The sequence below is a fragment of the Cuculus canorus genome, chromosome 3 (assembly GCF_017976375.1).
Source record: "Cuculus canorus isolate bCucCan1 chromosome 3, bCucCan1.pri, whole genome shotgun sequence".
Taxonomy (NCBI): domain Eukaryota; kingdom Metazoa; phylum Chordata; class Aves; order Cuculiformes; family Cuculidae; genus Cuculus; species Cuculus canorus.
Genome location: NC_071403.1, coordinates 71,706,171 through 71,726,078, shown reverse-complemented (window position 1 = coordinate 71,726,078; position 19,908 = coordinate 71,706,171). Strand labels below are relative to the sequence as shown.

The following is a 19,908-nucleotide window of genomic DNA, read 5'->3' as shown; positions in this document are numbered from 1 at the left end:
CAGGAAGGTTTGTGCTGTGCAGACAAAATGTCTTAAAAACCTAAATCATTACCCTCTGCCTATAATATTTCTTTATATATAACATATATACTTCTTTATATATAATAATATACATACTGTGTTTGAAATATGATAGCATATCATATTGAAAAGTTCACAGAAGTACAAAAAAGTGTAGTTCTATTCTATTTTTCAGAGACATTCAAGACAATATCAATATACGCACAATTGAAAGAAATTCATTCACTGGCCTGAGTTCTGAAAGTGTGATTCTGTGAGTACGATACAGCAAATCCATTCTTCTCCTTGTTAGCTCATTTATTCTCCAGAATAGGGTCAAGGAAACCAGGGGATGGGCATTATTTCATACATTTCCAAATTCAAATTGAGGTTTTAGACTTCTCCTTTATCTATAAAATCTATGTATTCTGTTTCCTTGCCATGAAAATTGAATGCTTTTGTGGTTTGCTGTTGTATTCTAATCCTGTTCTTTATTTCAGAAGCACAGCACAGAGCAAATCTTGTAATTACTGATGCCAAGGTTAAACATATTCCACCTACAACAATAGTTCCATGTGCTACAAACTTTGTTCAGAAGGATGGCCTAACTCATAAATATTTACAGTCAGACATATCAGTCAAAGAGGTTTATTGGACAGAATATCAGTAGATATTGTGTGAATACAGTATATTTGTACACAATGTTAATGCATTGATACAGTCTTGTTAACAATACAGTTTCAAGCTGCGTGGTTATACAACCGTACATTTAACTTGAACAGTCATGTATTTTAATGAACTATCCAGCTTCTTTGATCCTCCCTGTTGGTATATCAAAACGGACTGTTCACTGTCTTCATTTCACCTGGCCAGTGGCCAGAGTGGAGAAACTTTCCACTGTGTGCACGCAGTTTACCTCACATAGCAAAGCAGATAAGCAAGATCTGATTGACTGATGAGGCTAGCGTTGATCTTGGTGGGAACAAGGTCAAACCATCAATATTTGAAGAGAGGCCAGTTACAAGTCACTTAGCTGCTTTCTCTCCTTTTCCTCCATCATTTATGCACAACCTCTGTCTATGTTAAGATCCCTGAAGTTTTAAACACACACAGAGTTTTCTCAAATATATATTCAAGTCATGATACCACAAATGCACTTATTTTTCTTTTCTCCTGGGTTAAAATTTGCTGCTCAGGTGGGACTTTGTATTTGCAAAGCACTGCTCAACAAGTAGTGTCTTTGTTTCCATTCCTCTTTGTTATTAAACACAAAGAGCTGAGATAAATATCCCAGATTTTTACTGCGATTTGACCTCTCTGTGTCACTTGAGCAGCCTGAAATTTGTTTCCCCTCTCTTCCAAGAACATCTTGTTACTTATGTGGAAGGATAGTCCTCTTTAAGGACTTAAAGCTGCTGGTTTGCTAGAAAAATTGGCCAGGTGGGGTGGAATTGTGTCCTATTCCAGCTACTTTATTCTGCCACCTGCAACAGCCCCACTACCAGAGTCTGCCCATGCCCATGTGCAGCAGCAGCAAGAGCTGTGCAAGCAGAACTCACCACCATCCACGTAGTCTGATGATGTCCTGACTCTGCTGTAGTTCTCCCTTGGGACATAGGCCCTGTGTGGGCTCTTTGAAAGTCCCCAGTTCTGTCTTCCTTGTGCTGTGATGAAGTTGCCTTATTTTACACCCACATTTACTGTGTTTCTATACAAAACTGTGGTCACTGTGCCATGCAATAGAAAATTACCATTACAGCAACATTTTGTGAAACGGGCATTTCAAGATGGAATTTAAAACACCCAGGACCCACTGAATCCCCTCATTCAGAGGAGACAGTTTAATTGTGGCAGACACCAAGCATATTTAAGCCAGTAATTTGGATTGCATCTGATTTCATGCTATGTGTGGGATCAGCACAGACTGGAACTGTATATATATTGGGTAAAAAAAGTGCTAGAATTTTATGGGAGAAATTCACCTTGCTTCCAGGTCTGCATGCCACTTAAAGCCTAATAGCTTTCATGCCCTGAAATAGGTTGTCAATTTTACGTCAGTGGCCTCCTGCACTGGGTGAATTTTAAAGTGTGTTTTAAAAACACTGTAACTATGAAAGGGTTAGTGAAAACTCACATCCAGGCTCTGGATCTCTGCCTCCATGACTCAAAGGAATGGCAGAAACATGCTCCAGGGGAGGTAGGTTGAATATCAGGAAAATTTTCTTCACCTAGAGGGTGGTGGAGCACTGGAGCAGCTCCTCAGGGAAGCAGCCATGGCGCCAAGACTGACGATATTCCAGGAGCTTTTGGCTAGTGCTGTCAGACACACAGTGTGAATGTTGGGGCTGTCCTCTGCAGGGACAGGAGTTGGACTCCATGATCCATGTGGGTCCCTTCCAACTCAGAACACTCTGTGATTCTCTGCCTTGATGGTTCAAGAGCAGATTGGACAGGGCTGTGAGCACATGATCCAGTGGAAGGTGTCCCTGCCCCTGGCAGTGAGGTTGGAACTGAATGGCTTTTAAGGTCCCTTTCAACGCAAACCATTCCATGATGCTATGATAAGAGTTAGTGGAGTCAGCAAAGATGCTGCTTTACGTGAGGGGAGAATTTGTCTCAACAGAATCTTGTCTATATTTAATATGAGGTCTTGGGATTTAGGTAAAATCTTTCTTGCTCTTTTTACTACTTGAATGCAATTAGCCAGGTGACAGGAGTGTACGGTCCATAGTGTAGGGCAACAATGACTCTGATTTCATGACCTTAGTATCTCATTGCATTAGCCTCGTGCTCAGTGAGAGAATGCAGCGAGTGTTAATACTGTGGTTAAAAGCATATATATCAGCCTGGCAGCTCCAAATGGATAAGATCAATGTGATATAATAAATGTTTTCAATGCTATAAGCAGGGACATGTCTCTCCTCTGTGCCTGCTCACTCATGTCTAACGGTGCTTGCGAGTGAAGGGGACGGTGACAGTTCTGCTGATCCGACCTGACAGACGTAGATGCGGAGCTACGTACATCTGCCTGTCATGGTCAGAAGGGTAATCCTTTCAGCCAAGCCCATAACTGATTTTCCTGCTGACCTTAGCTCACTACCTTGGACCTTAGATAAGTGGGTCACTTGCACACTCAGCTTTCAGTGTGCATTAGAAACAAACCGTCCTGCTTTGCTGACAGTTTAATTAAATCAGGCCATTTTTGCCATCAATCAGACCTGTCACTGCCTGTTGGAGAGGGCGTTGAGCTGCAAAGTGACATTTAACACAAGATGAAAGATTGTACCATAAAGATGATAAATATGACTGACCCAAATGTAAATTTTTAAGACCATGAAAGGAAGAGAGGGAAGGACGTTAAATGTTAATTAGTTAAGGCACTACACCAAAATCTTGGTGGAAAGGCCCAGGAGCTTTGATTCCAAATTCACTACCTGTGTCTCCTCTTGGGAGAAGGAGCCCGGGGAGGTACAACTGGGGCAGCAGAGCAGACAGGGAGTGTAATTTGTCAAGGCAGCAAATGTAGGAGGAAACAGATGCTTCCCAGGCAGTTAAGCACTATCGTCACTCTGCTTCTGCCCAGTTTGGTGATGGGCAGCCTCCCTCCTCTACCTGCCCCATGAGAACCTGAAACCACCTCAGATCGTGGTCTGTTTTCTAATAACTGGCAAAGGTTAAGTCTTGCCCCAGTGTTTCAAAAGCATCTTGAAAAAAGTAAAACTAAACAACACTGACAGCACCAGCAGGAAAGATCCTGGTCTCACTTCTCCTGGGATTAACCTGGAATAGCCTCACTGACCCTGCCTCAGCCTTCCCAAGGGAGCCAGAAGCAGCACCAGCATCCTTATCAGATCTGCCCGTCCTTGAGAAACTCTCTCTAGCCATTATTTCTGATGGTAGCGCTCATCTGCCCTATTCATGTTTGTACCCTCTGACGCCTTCCTCCAACTACTGGGATTTTACTAGATGGCATTTATCAAAATTTCATAATTTGAATATCTGTTTAATAATTTTATTTGTTTGTTATGTTGGTTAGTTTTGAAGCATTAAGAGAACATAAGTCTTTCATTTTTTCTTCATTGCAGATGGCTGAATAAAAATGGGATACAGGAAATTGAGAATCATGCATTTAATGGAACCTACCTGGATGAGCTGTAATTATTTTTGTTGTTCCCTATTATTAAAAGCAATCACTAGAAGATAGTAAATGCTGCAACCTATTTATTTAATCTCACATTGTTTTAACATAAATATGGTTGTGTTTTTCAGAAATCTAAGTGATAATCACAACCTGGAAAAATTACCAAATGAGGTTTTCCAAGGAGCCAATGGGCCCATTGTGTTGTAAGTAGTATTCAGATATTATTTTTCTCATTATTAACTCCCTAGAATAGAACAGAGAACACATGAATGCCAGTCTGAATTTCAACATCTCACAAATGCTGGAGTTCAAAACTGAAGGTGTAGTTCTGAATATCAAAGAATCTGGAAGCCATAACTGACATTTCAGTTTAGATCTGTGTTTTGACTTTGTCGACAAGCTACTGGAATTTAGATCCAGATTCACTTCCACAGTTGATTAAGCTCTGTAAGAGAGTAGTTCATAGACTTATAGAATGTCCTGACTTGGAAGGGACCGACAAGGATCATCGAGTCCAACTCCTTTCCCTGCCTAGGACAATCCTAACATTCATACGATGTGTGCGAATGGGCATTGGTCAAATGCTTCTGGAATATTGTCAGGCTTGGCATCATGATTGCTTCCTTGGGGAGACTGGTCCAAAGCTCCACCACCCTCTGGGTGAAGAATCTTTTCTTAATATCCAACCTAACCCTCCCCTGCATATCTCCCTGTCATTTTTTTTTCAAGAGAAAAGTGCTGCTAGTTTCTTGTTTGAGCAAAATCCATACTAGGTGAGGGGTCTGTGGTGCTTACATCTAAATTGCCTACCACTGGAGATCTGCCCCTGCATCTCTGAAGCTTAACTCTGAAGATAAATTGCATACACTACAGGGATAGAGATTTGTACGTCTCATTGCCTGTAGAGACAGGTGGGAGCTCTATCTCACAGAGTAACAGCAGAATGGTTGGTGATAAGCTGGAGAGCAAAATCTCAGCAGTAGGGAATTCAGCAGTAGGATGCTCATGAATCTCAGACACCATTACCTCAAGCCATGATTTGCCATGGGGTCTGAAAATGCCTTTGAGAGTGCACAAGTCCTCGTATTTCTGAGCACAAGCCACAACACATAAGAGCTGCAACAGAGACATGAGAGACTTTTTTTTCCTCACCAATTCATCAGAACCTTCCCCTCTTCCCGTCTACCCTGGTTGTCCAGACGGGGCTAGGAGTCACTCTGAAAGGGTGAAAAAGGGTCACTGGAGCTGTTGGGAGATTTTACTCAGGGGTTAGAGAATTTTGAAATCTAAAACAGAGTGAGAAAAAAGCCTAGTTAAACCTTGAGTTGAGATCAGAGGTCTTCTGAAGGCTATTTCCCATGTTGTGATGGTCAGTGCACCTATGGTATAGATCTATTGCACAGGTTACTGCATTCTGCTTCACTTCAATCAGTCCCTCAAAGCATCTTCCTTCTTTAGAAAAACCTGTCAGTGGAACATCTTCTCAGTAGTAATAAGATAGAGGTTTCTTTGGAAAAGCATTGTTTCCTGTAACAGAATGTAAATGCATTTTCTTTGCAAGCTGACCTGATACAATCCTATTCCGGAGGTTTATCAAATTGATTTGGCTGTAGTTCAGATTCATTTGATAGTTCAATTTCTAAGACCTAGTTATTTGTGTAAGGAAGTTTTTTGTTCCATTACCAATGCATCCACTCTTCTGTGGATGGGAAATTACATTTTTATCCTGACTGGGATCATGAAAGAAGAGTCTCTTACTCATTGATCACTGTGGTGTACACCAGGAATGCAGAAATGATTGACCCATAATCATATCTTTGCTGGGACAAATAGTGTGGTTGCTATCAGATCTCTGTTGAAGGCTGCTTTTATTACAATGAACATCAGGATGTTTTAACTCTTGATCTTCCTGAACCAGTGTTCTACAGTCAATTAATGCCAAAGTCTGTTTTGTAATTAATATTAAAATAATGTGAAAGAAACACAAACACAAATACAAATAACGATGTCAGAAAGTACCAATCTCAGCCCTTGTACAGGCTCCATAGTTTCACAAATCAATTTCTCTCTTGCGCTTATAGCTCTTGGCTGAATTAGAACATCTCTTTTGGAAAGGCATCAAGTTTTGAGTTAAATGATTTCAGCACTGACAGTGGCAAGTAAATTAAATGGCTAATTACTCCCACACCTATACGTCTTCTATGCAGAAATACATTGTATTTCCAACTTGGAGTTTCATAGCTTCAATTTTCAGCCATATTGTTTCATTTAATCATCATCTGGTGCTCCCAGAGATGTAGTGGCTTCCATCAGCTTTACTGAAGTCCTTAAGGGCTTTCTAGCTGTGTCCTGACTTGAATGCAGGACAAAGTATGGCTATGTCATATGTCATATGTCAAAGATAGTTCATACTATCTTTGCAACTTGATGGGACAAGGAGTAATGGTTTTAAACAAAGGGAGGTAGAATCAGACTGAATGAAATTTTCTACAATGAGGGTTGTGAAACACTGAACGGGTTGCCCAGAGGGGTAGTGGACACCCCATCCCTATGGAACGGAAACATTCACAGGCAGGTTTGATGGGGCTTTGAGCAACCTAATCTGGGTAAGATGTCCCTGCTCCTGCAGGAGGGTTGGACTGGATGACCCATAAATGTCCCTTCCAACTCAAAGCATTCTATGATCCTAGTTTGTCTATTTGACCCACATACGGGGGCCACAGGAGAGCTCCAGTGGATCCCCAGCTTGGCAACTGAGTCCCTGAAGTGCAGCCAGAGATCTGTTTAGAAACAAGCATGGAGAAAATTGTTCTCAACGATCAATTTTTCCCTCTCTGATTTCTGCTCCGCCAGCCATTTCTTGCTATTTCTATATATGCCTTTCAAACCTCATCAGCTGGTCAGTATTTTTGCTAATCCAACAGACTCCCAGTGGCAAAGGGAAGTGAATGAAGTCAGATGCATTTTGCTGTTCCTGCACTGGCTGCTGTTGAGGATGATGACTAGCATCCAAGCAATAATAATACAAGAACATGTATTCCAGTCATCTATGCTTTCATGTTTGATTTCCTTCTGCCATTTTACCATCCTGTTCATCATGCTTATTTAATTTATCAAGCCTCTACCTAGAGAGCACCATCCCAAAGAGCCGTGCACTGAGGTCTGCATGTGGTGACTTAGTGGAGTAAGTTACTAAACAAACCTGCATGATGTCACAGTATCACAGAATCCCAGAATGACCTGAGTTGGAAGGGAATCACAAGGATCGTTGACTCTAATTCCTGTCCCTGCAAAGGATGTCTGTGTTTGCTGTTTTGGCTGCTTCTCAGTTATGAGTCAATAACTATTGCTAAGAGACAAACAAACCCTGTAGTAGTGTGCAAAGCACTTTCCCTAACTCCCTTAAGTTTATCTGCAATGACAAGCATAAAAAGAAAGATATTTGAAAGAAAAAAATCTTTTCATGGAAAATATTTATTTTTTATGAAATTATTTTGAGATGCCCAGAGACCCAGACATTTTAGCTATTTTTAATTCTAGATTATATTCATATTTACATGTTATTTCCACACAGTGTTATAACAGTTCAGACCTGGTAAAGATTTTTAGCTAACAAGTTAAGGCAAGCTCCACGCTCTTGTCCAGAATCATAGAATTGTGTGGTTGGAAAAGATCTTTGAGATCATTGAGTCCAACCGTACCTGTCTACTACATATCACTGAGCACCTCATCCACCCGTCCTTTAAATACTTCCAGGAATGGACACTCAGCCACCTCCTTGGTCAGCCTCTTCCAGTGCCTGATAAGTCTTTTGGTGAAGAAATTTTTCCTGATGTCTAATCTAAGCCTCCCCTGGTGCAACTTGAGGCCATTTCTTCTCATCCTATCGCCTTGGGAGAAGAGACCAAACCCACCTCACTACAACGTCCTTTTAGGTAGTTGTAAACAGTAATAAGGTCTCCCCTCAGCCTTCCTTTCTCCACGCTAAACAACCTTAGTTCCCTCAGCTACCTCTCATAAGGTTTGTTCTCCAGTCTCTTCACCAGCTTCATTGCCCTTCTCTGGATGTGCTCCAGCATCTCAATGTCTTTCTCGTAGTGAAACCCTTCTGAAGTTTCGTAGAGCCCTTCTGAAGTTTAGTAGACTCTTCATGATGCCATGAGTGATGTTTTCTGTGGATTCAGGCAGAAAACTGTCAAAAACTCTTGAGTTCTTGAGTCGTGAGCACTTCAGGTGACAGTTGACACCTAGGCAGCATACTCACGGCAACAGTCAGTCCATGAAACAATAGAGGTTGCTTGTTGCAAACTAAATACCTTTGCAGGTGTCTAAGTCAGAAATCAATAAGGTTCTCTTCACCTGCTGCTTTTAGCATCAGAACATGCCTAGAACAACTGCAGGACAACAGCATGGTTTCTCTCAGCCTCACCTACAGAAGTTTAAAGTATTTCTGACTCCATGGGTCTGTCCCACCCTTCCACTAGAAGTCAAGGCCCTAGGTTAGGGTAGCGTAGTGGGGTCTATGTTTTAACCTCTGCTGCCACGGTTAATGGCCCCATTGCTAAAGGTCATGGTACATTTCTTCAGAACCTGGATGCAAAACCTCCAGCTATGGGCACATGGACACAAAGATCATCTTTCCCCACCAGGAGCTGCTTTATGAGCTGCCTATGAGTTTGTTAAACTTGACTACCCTAAGCTAAAGACTATGAGTTCAAACAAAGCCACTTGCTGCTAGTTATTTGTTTCTCAGAACAGAGAACAGAGGTGCAAATATGCATATAGTACATGGCAACTGTCCGAAGTGTATTACATGCTGCTAAAACCTAGTCTCCTTCTCCCTTGGCAGCACTGTATTGTATTAATACAATAAGAAAAACAATTTGTGCATGTTGGGTAATAGAGATCAAATAACTTATTGTCCTGACATTGTGCTGTTACAGATGAATTGGAAACCATACCTTTGAGGTAGCATGCAGAAAATTACAAATATTGTCAGTCCAATTCCTTGATTAGGGAGCATTCCTTTCTTTTCTCAGAAAACAAAGAGCAGAGAAGCCTTAGCATCCTGGATCATTCTCAGGCAGTAAAAGCACAGGGGCTGAGGGAGAACAGCGTGATTTTGCATAGCCCATTTTACTGTTGCTCTAAGTGTGCTTTCCTGCTGTAATGAATTGAGGCACACCGTTTGTGCCCTAGTGAGGGAAATATGTGGATGGTTTGCCCCTGCTGTTACACCATGGATCCATGGGAACAGGTTGCTGAGTATCTACCCAGAGAGGAGGTAGATGACCCACCCCTGGAAATATTCAAGGCCAGATTGGATTGGGCTCTGAGCAATCTGATCTAGTTAAAGACGTCCCTGCTTACAGCAGGGGGGTGGACTAGATGACCTTCATGGTCCCCTCCCCTTCCAACTCAAATCATTCTATGATTCTGTGATTCTATCTCTTAGCCTGGGGATGGAATACCCTTGGTCTTTCTTCCCTTTTCGCACCAGCATGACAGAAGCCACGGTTTAGTGGGTGCACAATGTTTTCCCTTCTAAATGCCTCACTAATGCTCTCTTTACTGCATTCGTAGCTGCTGCTTCCATAGCTACCTCTAATAGCCTGTCTCACGTTAATTGCCTTCCACATAAATACTTCTCTTCCAACCTCCTCTAATCTTGCCCCTTTCTTCACTTCAGTCTGTGCCTGCTCTGTTTCTACAAACCTCTGGAAATGTTGGGTTTTTTTTTTTTTTTGTTCCTCACAGTTTGAACTGCATCACCTCTGTCTCACTTTAATCTCTTTTTCTTCGTAATGAGTACAAAACCTGATATCCCCAACCTCTTCTCACATCTGTGCCCCCCTGCAAGCTTCTGTTTTTTCTCTTTAGTGTTTTTTTCCACAGGCAGCCTTCCCATGATGTGATGTTCAGGGAAGTAAACTCTATTGTGATTTCATCAGCCTTTTTTATCCTGTTTTCTGGCATAACTGGTGCATTTACTGGGTATTTACTAAACCTGGAATTGTACGGTACTTAATGTCTATGTCCTTGCTAATTCTGACTCAGAGGGTTTGGTGTTTTTTTTTCTTGCTTCTCTAACCACACTAATATCATTTGATTATTGTTTGCCAGGAGAGGTTTGAATTGGATATTGGAATCATAGTACAGAACCATAAGCATGGTTTGGGTTGGAAGAGACATCAAAGCTCATCCAGTTCCAAACCACCTGCCATGGGCAGGGACACCTTCTACTGGATCAGGTTGCTCAAAGCCCCATCCAACCTGGCCTTGAACACCTCCAGGGATAGGATTCCACGACTTCTCTGGACAACCTGGGCCAGTGCCTCACAACCCTCACAGGAAAACATTTCTTCCTGATATCTGAGTCTCCCTTCTTGCAACTGAAAACAGTTCCCCCTCATCCTATTCCTGCACTCCCTGATCAAGAGCCTCTCCCCAGCTTTCCTGCAGCCCCTTTCAGTACTAGAAGTCTGCTCTAAAGTCTCCACTGAGCCTTCTCTTCTCCAGGCTGAACAACCCAGACTCTCCCAGCCTGTCCTCATATGGGAGGTGCTCCAGCCCTCGGACCATCTTTGTGGCCTCCTCTAGACTCTGTCCAATAGATCCATGTTCTTCCTGTGTTGCAGATTCCAGAACTGAATGCAGGGCTCCAGGTAAGCAGGAAATAGGAAAAAATTCTTTACTGACAGGGGTGAAGCACTGTAAGAGGCTGCCCAAGGAAGTGGTGGAGTCGCCACCCAGGAAGGTGTTCAAAAAAAACTGTAGACATGGCATTTTGAGACGTGGTTTAGTAGGCACAGTTGTGTTAGGCTGACGGTTGGACTGGATAAGGCTAGAGGTCTTTTCCAACCTCAATGATTCTATGATTCTAGTATTAGTTCAAGTTTCCTGGAGGAACACCAAATTTATCCCTGGATCCTGGTTTCAGTATGGGTTTCCAGCTGATGTCTTTCCAATCACTACACTGAGAATAAGTATGACAGTCTAAAACAGATATCCACTTTCAAGCAGAAGTAAACTTGCTTCTAACCAAGATTTTCATTTTTTTCTTAAAGGGATATTTCAAGGACAAGAATCAGTTTCCTGCCAAGTCATGGATTAGAACACATAAAGAAGCTGAGAGCAAGGTCTACATACAATTTAAAAAAACTTCCTGAGTTAAGCAAATTTAGATCTTTGATTGAGGCAAACTTCACCTATCCTAGCCATTGTTGTGCATTTACAAACTGGAAGAGACAAAAGTAAGTGTTTTGATTTGTTTTTCTTTTTTTTGGTGCTTAGGGACATGGTTTAGTTGTGGACTTGGCAATTTTAGGTTTACAGTAGTACTTGATGATCTTAAAGGTCTTTCACAACCTGAACAATTTTGTGTTTCTATGCTACGCTTGCCCCAGTGAATTGAAGCCCACAGCAATCACTACCCACCCTTAGCACAGCCCCACTTTCTGAAGCCTCTGCCCTGGCAGGGAAGAAGTCAAGGAGGACATTGATAGCCCTTCCTACAGTTAGGGACAACTGCAATTTTTGCAAAGAAATGCCAGCGAACTGTACAGAACTCATGTAACCCAAGCACCAATGGCCAGCAAGCTGGACTGGAGCACCTCACAAAAGTGGGGCTACTTCTGAAGCAAGTCTGGTCATGACTTCCTGGTATTGAGTGCAACGCAGTGGTAAGAAAAGTATGCAAGTTGAACACGCTCTTCTTTCTATGGCGTATGGTTACTTGAATAAATGTGCACATGGATTGTATCACTGGTCAGCAGAACAAAACTGAATGTGTTGATATATATTTTTTCAATAGTTACTAGATGTATTTTCTAAAAAGTATTAAGCATAAATGCAAAATTATTAGAACTAGTTATTTAAATCAACCTTTCCTGTTAACTGTTTTAAAACATAATTAAAAACTGTAATTCCATTCACACAGTTATGTGTCTTGTACTGAAATTGGTGGAAGACTGATATACTCTCTCCAGCTTAAGAAGAGAAAATTGATGCATGCTATTTCAGTTTAAACCAAACACTTCAGCATAGATTAGTCACACGGACAGTACTTACACGTGCTTTCATTTCAAAGCAGATTTCTGGACAGCCAGCAAAAGCTGTATGTGAAGACTGCTTGCGTTGGCTGAGAGTTATTAATAGTCTGCAGTGCTTGATCACACAGTGTGCATTATCTCTTTGGTGAGAGCTGTTCTTGGTTCAGTGCAACAGGCATTGTTTGTAGTGGTGGAAATCATGATGTGACCTGACTTGCCATGCATCTTCCCAAAATATGGTTGTTATCCCATGGCTGCTGAGATCTCAGAATATTTTCAGGCAGCCCAGGGAGGATCATAAAGGTGCCTCATCACCCCGAGAAGTGCATTTCTAAGGATCACGGAAGCATTTGGTGTTTACTTGGGAAATCAGGGAAGGAGTTAAGACAGGGAGGTGTGTCCCATTTCTGGCTGCCCCATTTATGTAAGGGTTGGGAAATCCACCTTTGAGACTTTTACAGCACTCAAGAACCTTAGACAAAGTTGCCATATTGGTTCATGCTCAATCACCAAATCTGTCTACACCAGGAAACAGTCTCTGTCACAACAACAGAAATCTTAAAGCTGTTGCCCCAGAGGTTCTTTCTAAGTTTTGGAGGATTTTGCATCCTGCCCAGCTCCACCAGACTGACACACAAATAAAAACAGGCAATTCAGATTATTCTTTTTACCCCATTCCAAGAAGGATTGTATGATAAATATTGATCTGTAGATTCATCACACTGGAATATTGTGATGCTGGCCTAACAGAAGGTAAGCTGCGTTTTTGAATAAGCCTGGTGCAGTATGTTGAACTCTCCTCACATTTATCTGTCACTGGAAAATAATATCCTTGAACTGCAGAGAGGGCGGATGTTGGGTGTTCAAACCCAGAACTTGTCATAGACCTTTATGACCTTCAGCAAGCTTTTTGTGTTCTCTGACATAAAGACCACCTTCTGCTGAAAAGAATGACATGGATGCGACTCTGCCTCTACATTGATCATTATTTCTTGGAGGACATGTCACTCCTACATGGCAGCATCAGGAGCTGCATTTGGGCCTCTTCTCATGAGCACATAGTACCAGTTGCTCATAATTCACTTGGTGCCACTTTTCAGTGAGGATTATTGTTTTGAGATGGCGCTTCATACAGAACCTAGGCTGGGACTATTTATTCTCCTAAGCGTGTTTCTCAGTACACAAGATAGGCTGTCACCAGATCCAGACGGAGCATGTGAAATAACCACTTGTACAAAGGTAGTCATTTGTGTTTATTTTTGTCAGGGCTCTCTGCCAATTTTACTGTTTTTCTTCCAGTTGTCCTTTCTCTAGCTGTTTTTTCAGAGGATTTACTTGAGCAAAGCAGTGTTGAACAGTAACAGAGGGTTACAAATAGACTGAATAAATGAACTGTATTATGATATTCACTGTCTCCAAAGGAAGCAAGCATCTCTTCCCAAAAATTCAGAGCTTGTTGCTCTGAATGCCCTGTGCAGCACAAAGGGCAAATAACCCAGGGCAAAGAACCTGTAAGCAGTCAGTACAAGGGAGTGGCTCTTCTTTCCCTTGGGATTTTGCAACTGTCCTTCTGAACATGCAGCCAGCCAAGAGACTTCTCACCATCCATCCTCAGAGAAAACACAGCAGCTGACTTCCTGGGAACCTGGTTTAATTTGGGACCAGTGGCTGTAAAATAATTCAAGAATGGATAAATTGTAATAATTTAATTGGCCTTACATGGCAGTCTTATCAGGGGATAGATTTAGCTGCAGGCAGCGCCTTTGTAATTTGAGAAAAGGTTTATTTTTAACTCATCGCTGAGAAATGACTTGATAAAAACATTTCCCTCAGTTCATTTCTGAAGAATCACCAATTGCAGGAGCTTTCAGTGCCCTCGAGTGTCTGTTGCACTCAAAACTGAGGGACTTTCTCTCCTGTTATTGCTCCTGGGAAGCATATATTCCCTTTCAGCTAGAGAACTGTTGATATATTGATCAATACTCTGGGCCCCTCACTTGTCCTTATGTGAGCAGAACACAGGAGAGCAAAATGCAATGCCTTGTTATGGCTGTTGTGACCTCCATAGTGCATATCTGACCTCACAGAAAATCAGTTTTCTGCCCCAGTTGACAGGAAAGATAAAAAATATTGATAACAGCAGAGGATACTCAGAACCTCATAGGCAATGTCCCTCACCTTTTGGTGCTGGGCCTTCATTATTTTTCCTTTCTTGCAGACCTTTTAAACTCAATCTTTGGAAGATGTAGTAAGCGCAGAAAGTCAAAGAGTACAATTAGGTTCCAAAAAAAGTATTTATCCTTTTAGGCTGCTACCGTTGTTTAACATTTTGAGCCTAACTTGCCTAGAAAGCTCTTCTCTCAACTGCACTACAAGTCAGAGTGGAAGATAAGCTGGTGTCTTGTCCTAGTAATTATATACCTAAATTGCTCTCTAGGCTGTAGGAGAAAATAGGCAGAGCTCAGCTGTGCTGGTTTTGCAACACATTGACAGCTGTTTTATTCCCTAATTCAGTTTAGGTCTGGATCCACTTTATGTAAAGCCATAGACGCAAGTTTCTGGGACAACAAACTCCAAAGGCAGCCTAGGAGAAGCAGTTGGTAAAATCTGACCCCATATTTCTTGTTAACACACATAGATATTTCTTAGCTTGATGGAGCTGATCACCTTCCTACCATCTCAGCAAAAAAAAAAATTGTTTCTTACTTAGATCTAGGCAAGAGAAGAATGGCATGGAGTTAATCCTTTAGGAATTAATGCCAAACACAAACCTGTCAAAAAATACTAGTTTTAACTTCAAAGGCATTTTTCTTGAACTCCTTTCCTTTATTTCCTTTACCTCCCTTTTCAAAAATAAGCAAAACCTTTCAAAAAGACCTGACAGAAACAAAAATAACTACATTTTCTACAGAATTGTTGGGGTGGGATAAGATTGTTGGGGTGGGTTCATTTGGTTTGGCTTGGCTTCACTTCACTTGGTTTCAAACCTATTTTCTTTGAAAAACAGCTTTTTTAGCAAAATGTTCTACTGTTCTACCATGTCTTGTGTTCACATCTGTGCTGGCATCCGGCTTCCAGATCATCTGGAAGACTGCGCGAGCTTATTTATGCTCTTCATTTGTTTTAATGGCCAGTTACCAATATGACATGAGATACTCAAAACAAATGGCACAAACTAGAGTTGTTCTGTACCCTGAGGGAGATACAGAGTGAACATGTCACACCGACTGCCAATAACTTTAGGCAAAAGGAAGTTAAAGAGTAATACTAAGGGATAGTAGCACTGTTGTGATTATACAGACTCCTTATGTGCACAGCTGAATTGACTCCTCCTTCAAAGTTCAGTCTGATGTAGCAATTCATCATTATGTGTTTCCCTCATGATCGGTTTATCAATGATGGAATATGTAGTGACAGGACGAGGGAGAATGGCCTTATATTGGAAAGGGGGACATTTAGATTAGTTGTTAGGAAGAAATTCTTCATGATGAGGGCAGTGAGGCACTGGCACAGGTTGCCTGGGGAAGTTGTGAGTGCCCCCTCCCTGGAAGTGTTCAGTGCCAGGTTGGATGGGGCTTTGAGCAACCTGATCCCGTTAGATGTGTCCCTGGCAATGGCAGGAAGGTTGGAACTGAATGGGCTTCAAGGTCATTTCCAACCCAAACCATTCTATGACTCTATGTGAGAAATCTGGTTGAAATAAGGATGACTTCTTACAGAATGTGCCTGTCCAGGTGGATAGCAGGCTTTCCTTTCCTTTATGTTTTATGATGTTTCCAAATAATTTACACTTTAATGTAACATTTTACAAACAGGGTCCAGCCAGACTATTAATTTCAAGCTCCAGGGTGGTCTTTCTAATCAGCTAACTAGAAAAACTGAGCTGCTAATGGAAACTGGATAATTTCACATTTGTTGTGTGTCTCATGCTGCGTTTCTTACTTTCCAACTCTATTCTTTTTACAATTTCAGCACTGAATTGCATCCAATATGTAGCATATCTCCGGCCAGGCAAGATCTTGATCAACCGCCTGGCAACAAGATACATAGACGATCTGCAGCTGAAGATTATATTTCGAGCTATGGCATAGGATTTGATCCATCAGAGAATGACTTTGACTACGGTTTATGCAATGAAATAGTTAACGTAGCTTGCTCACCTAAACCCGATGCTTTCAATCCATGTGAAGACATCATGGGATACAACATTCTGAGAGTCCTGATATGGTTTATCAGCATTTTAGCTATCACTGGGAACATTATTGTCCTCATTATTATAATAAGCAGTCAATACAAACTCACTGTACCTCGTTTTCTAATGTGCAATCTGGCATTTGCAGACCTCTGCATAGGTATCTATCTGTTGTTTATCGCATCTGTAGATATCCAGACCAAAAGCCAGTATTACAACTATGCCATAGATTGGCAAACTGGAGCAGGATGCAATGCTGCAGGGTTTTTTACAGTGTTTGCAAGTGAACTCTCCGTCTACACACTGACTGTGATAACTCTGGAAAGGTGGCACACCATCACCTATGCCATGCAACTGCACCGCAAGGTTCGACTTCGTCACGCTGTGATTATAATGATTTTTGGCTGGATATTTGCTTTCACAGTGGCACTTCTCCCCATATTTGGAGTCAGCAGCTACATGAAGGTCAGCATCTGTTTGCCCATGGATATAGAAACACCGTTTTCTCAGGCTTATGTTATATTTCTTCTGGTGTTGAATGTACTTGCATTTGTGGTCATATGTGCCTGCTACATCTGCATCTACTTTACTGTGAGAAACCCCAATGTCATCGCTTCAAATAGTGACACCAAGATTGCGAAGCGCATGGCCATACTGATATTCACAGACTTCCTCTGCATGGCACCAATATCTTTTTTTGCGATATCAGCCTCCCTTAAGGTTCCTCTCATCACAGTATCCAAATCCAAGATCCTTCTGGTTTTGTTTTACCCTATCAATTCCTGTGCCAACCCTTTCCTTTATGCTATTTTCACCAAGACATTCCGCAGGGATTTCTTCATTCTGTTGAGCAAGTTTGGTTGCTGCGAAATGCAAGCCCAGATTTACAGAACAGAGACCTCCTCATCTGCTCATAATTTCCATATGAGAAATGGCCATTGCCCTCCTGCATCAAAAAACAGTGATGGGACTGTTTATTCATCGGTTCCTCTGAATCACTTGAACTGAAATACTTGCATGAATTAGTGTCTGAGGCAGTGTGATAATCACTTTCAACTGTGAATTTGAATAATGACTTCAGCATAGCATATAAAATTATTTTTTATGAGAAAAAAAATTATTTCCACTTTGCTATTTTTGTTCAATGAACAACCCTCAGAGATGACACATTGTCTTTATCCGTTCTTGAAGGACAAAGAACAAAACTTCAATATGTGCCCAAGTGGCCTTGTAGAATTGTCTTGAGAAATAAATAAGTTTATAAACTAGTATCTCCCAGCACACAGGCAGTGATTCCCTTCATTCTAGGAAGATGTTGTCTGCTTAATGAGAATTAAGTAGTGGTTATACATGACTAAAAGGAAAAAATATGTAAAATTATTTTTTTTTTTGTCTGTGAAGCATGTTACAACAATGACAGATAATTAGTACTTCTTATTATATGTCTCCTGGGGTTACAAGAGACAGAAGGTCAACTTAAAGCCTTACAGGCTAAGAATGAGAATATCTTGTGTTGTTGCCATTTCTGCTGACCACAGCAGAGGGGCAGCAGGCATCTTCACCTATGCTGATATCTGCCTTTCCACACTGTATGGACCTTGCTCTGCATGGAACTGTCACTTCGGGTGGGATTTGTGTTCATCTAGATTTACAGGCTCGGAGAAACAGATTTCATCTGTGTTTGGATTGTGGAGTTTTGTTTAGGGGTTATTTTCAAAGTGAGAAAGAGCAAGAATGAGAGCAGGAGAAACTCTTCATTATCAGGGGGATGTTTTCTCAAGTTAGTCTCACAAAGTCAGATTGAAAACACTTCTCTGTGGCTGAGCCTCTTGGCTGTGGCAAAGTGGGCCAAGGGGCTGCTCCAACATGGTACCCAAGGCAGGTTTTCAGAGCAGCAGTATTAGTGCATTGCACTGTTTGTGCTCTGTAAGGGATGATGGATCCAGATACGGCATTTAAAACTTGAACAGAAGTTCTTGTGAAATCCTAAAGGTTCTCTTTCCCCTTCCCTTCTAAAAAACAATCCCTCCTGTGCACATTGTCAGACAGTGGTCCAGGTTGAAATACCCAAAAGAAACCATACTCTGTGTATGTCGAAATAACAAAAAAGGGAAGAACACCTACGATTCCTAATCCTAAATCAGATTTCCTGATTTGACAGAGTTTTAAGTAACATCTCAATGAACATACACGCTTCTTACATGATTTGAATATCAAACTTCTTGAGGTTTCATCATTCCAGGTTATACCAACAGTTTAGGGTTTGGTAGGGTTTTCTATGCGTGGTTACATAGGCATAAAGAAAACATCAGCACAGGAGTCTGGGCTTCCTTCCCACCTCACAAACAATTCATGATTCTGCCCCATGAGATTATAAATCTTAGGAGTCTTCATGGTTAAATGTGATGTTTCAGTAGCAATTCTTGATGCTTCTATACATAATTTGTCCTGTCATCAGCTTCACGTTTCAGCAGCTGAACCTGATGTGAATAACTGCAGGAGATATTTATTTATTCAGCCCTAACCAGGGAAAGAAGTATCAGCTCCCTTGTGCATAAACCAGGGGAGATCAAAGATGGGGGGGAGGGGGGGGGAGACAAAAGGGGGAGGGAATTTCATAACACAAATAACACTCCTTCCGAGATCCAGGAGGAGGAAGAATGAAAGAGCAAAACAGAAAAGATGGTTCATCTCTGGAAAGCTGCTCTGCCTCCTCAGACGAATCATTTCTTCACAAATGCTTTATGTCATATCCACTGTACTGGTGTGCAGCCACTAAAACCCATCCCGATGGAAGTGTCTGAATGATGATGTTCCAAAATGAGGAGTATTCCAGTTGAATTTAAAAAGTCTTCAGAAATTATTCTTGGGCCAAAAATTCGGGGTGTTCTTTGGCAAATACTAGTCCAGCTTTGTTGATTAATAGGCAAAATCCTTGTAATGTGTCACACTTTTTTGCCTGGACCTTGACCATTTGCAAAGGATGAGACTTGGCAGGTCAAGAAAACACAGGCATAATCTAGAAGCCAGCCTTGTAGATCCTTTCATAGCTATGTCAGGCACGTGAGCTTGGTACAGCTCACCTACTTCATGCAAAACTGTTGTCCTGGCAGCAAATAGGGGGCAGTTAAATATGCTTGACAGATTAACACCCCTGAAAAGAGACCTTGCAGGATCGTGTCTTGCAGCCAGAGTCAGACCAGGGACCAAGGGATGAAGCCATCTATCCCATGGTCCTTCCTCCAGAGGAGACACGGGATGATATTTGAAGAGCAAGTAAAGCATGCACTGTGCTTCATCCCTAGCAGGAGGACGGCACAGAAATGCTTGAGGCACACATCATCCTGCCCACGCGTACTGTGCACGAGCTCCTGTGGCAGCTTAGTGGCTCCAACACTAGGCAGCTGATGGTGTGGTCATCAAGAAATAAACCTCCTTCTTGTAGTCCTCAGATCTTGGCTTTCATTATTCTTTGGATTTTAACTTTAAGCACCTCCCAAATTCTGAGGGCTATTGCAGCATCC

The 19,908-nt window shown here is 41.7% G+C and overlaps 1 protein-coding gene across 4 annotated transcripts in view; it reads left to right on the top strand.

The window, feature by feature from the left end:
• FSHR (follicle stimulating hormone receptor) overlaps positions 1-18,909 on the top strand; it is a 93,850-nt gene extending 74,941 nt beyond the window's left edge. For 2 of the 4 annotated variants that reach the window (XM_054064137.1, XM_054064135.1), the window contains 5 exons: positions 197-274; positions 4,086-4,154; positions 4,270-4,344; positions 11,209-11,394; positions 16,165-18,909. In XM_054064137.1, coding sequence (XP_053920112.1) covers positions 197-274; positions 4,086-4,154; positions 4,270-4,344; positions 11,209-11,394; positions 16,165-17,392 — 1,636 coding nt within the window. In that variant the 3' untranslated portion in view covers positions 17,393-18,909. Of the gene's footprint in view, positions 1-178; positions 275-4,085; positions 4,155-4,269; positions 4,345-11,208; positions 11,395-16,164 lie in introns of all 4 variants that reach the window. The other 2 variants (XM_054064134.1, XM_054064136.1) reach the window with 2 other exon arrangements.
• The last annotated feature ends 999 nt before the right edge of the window (positions 18,910-19,908 follow it).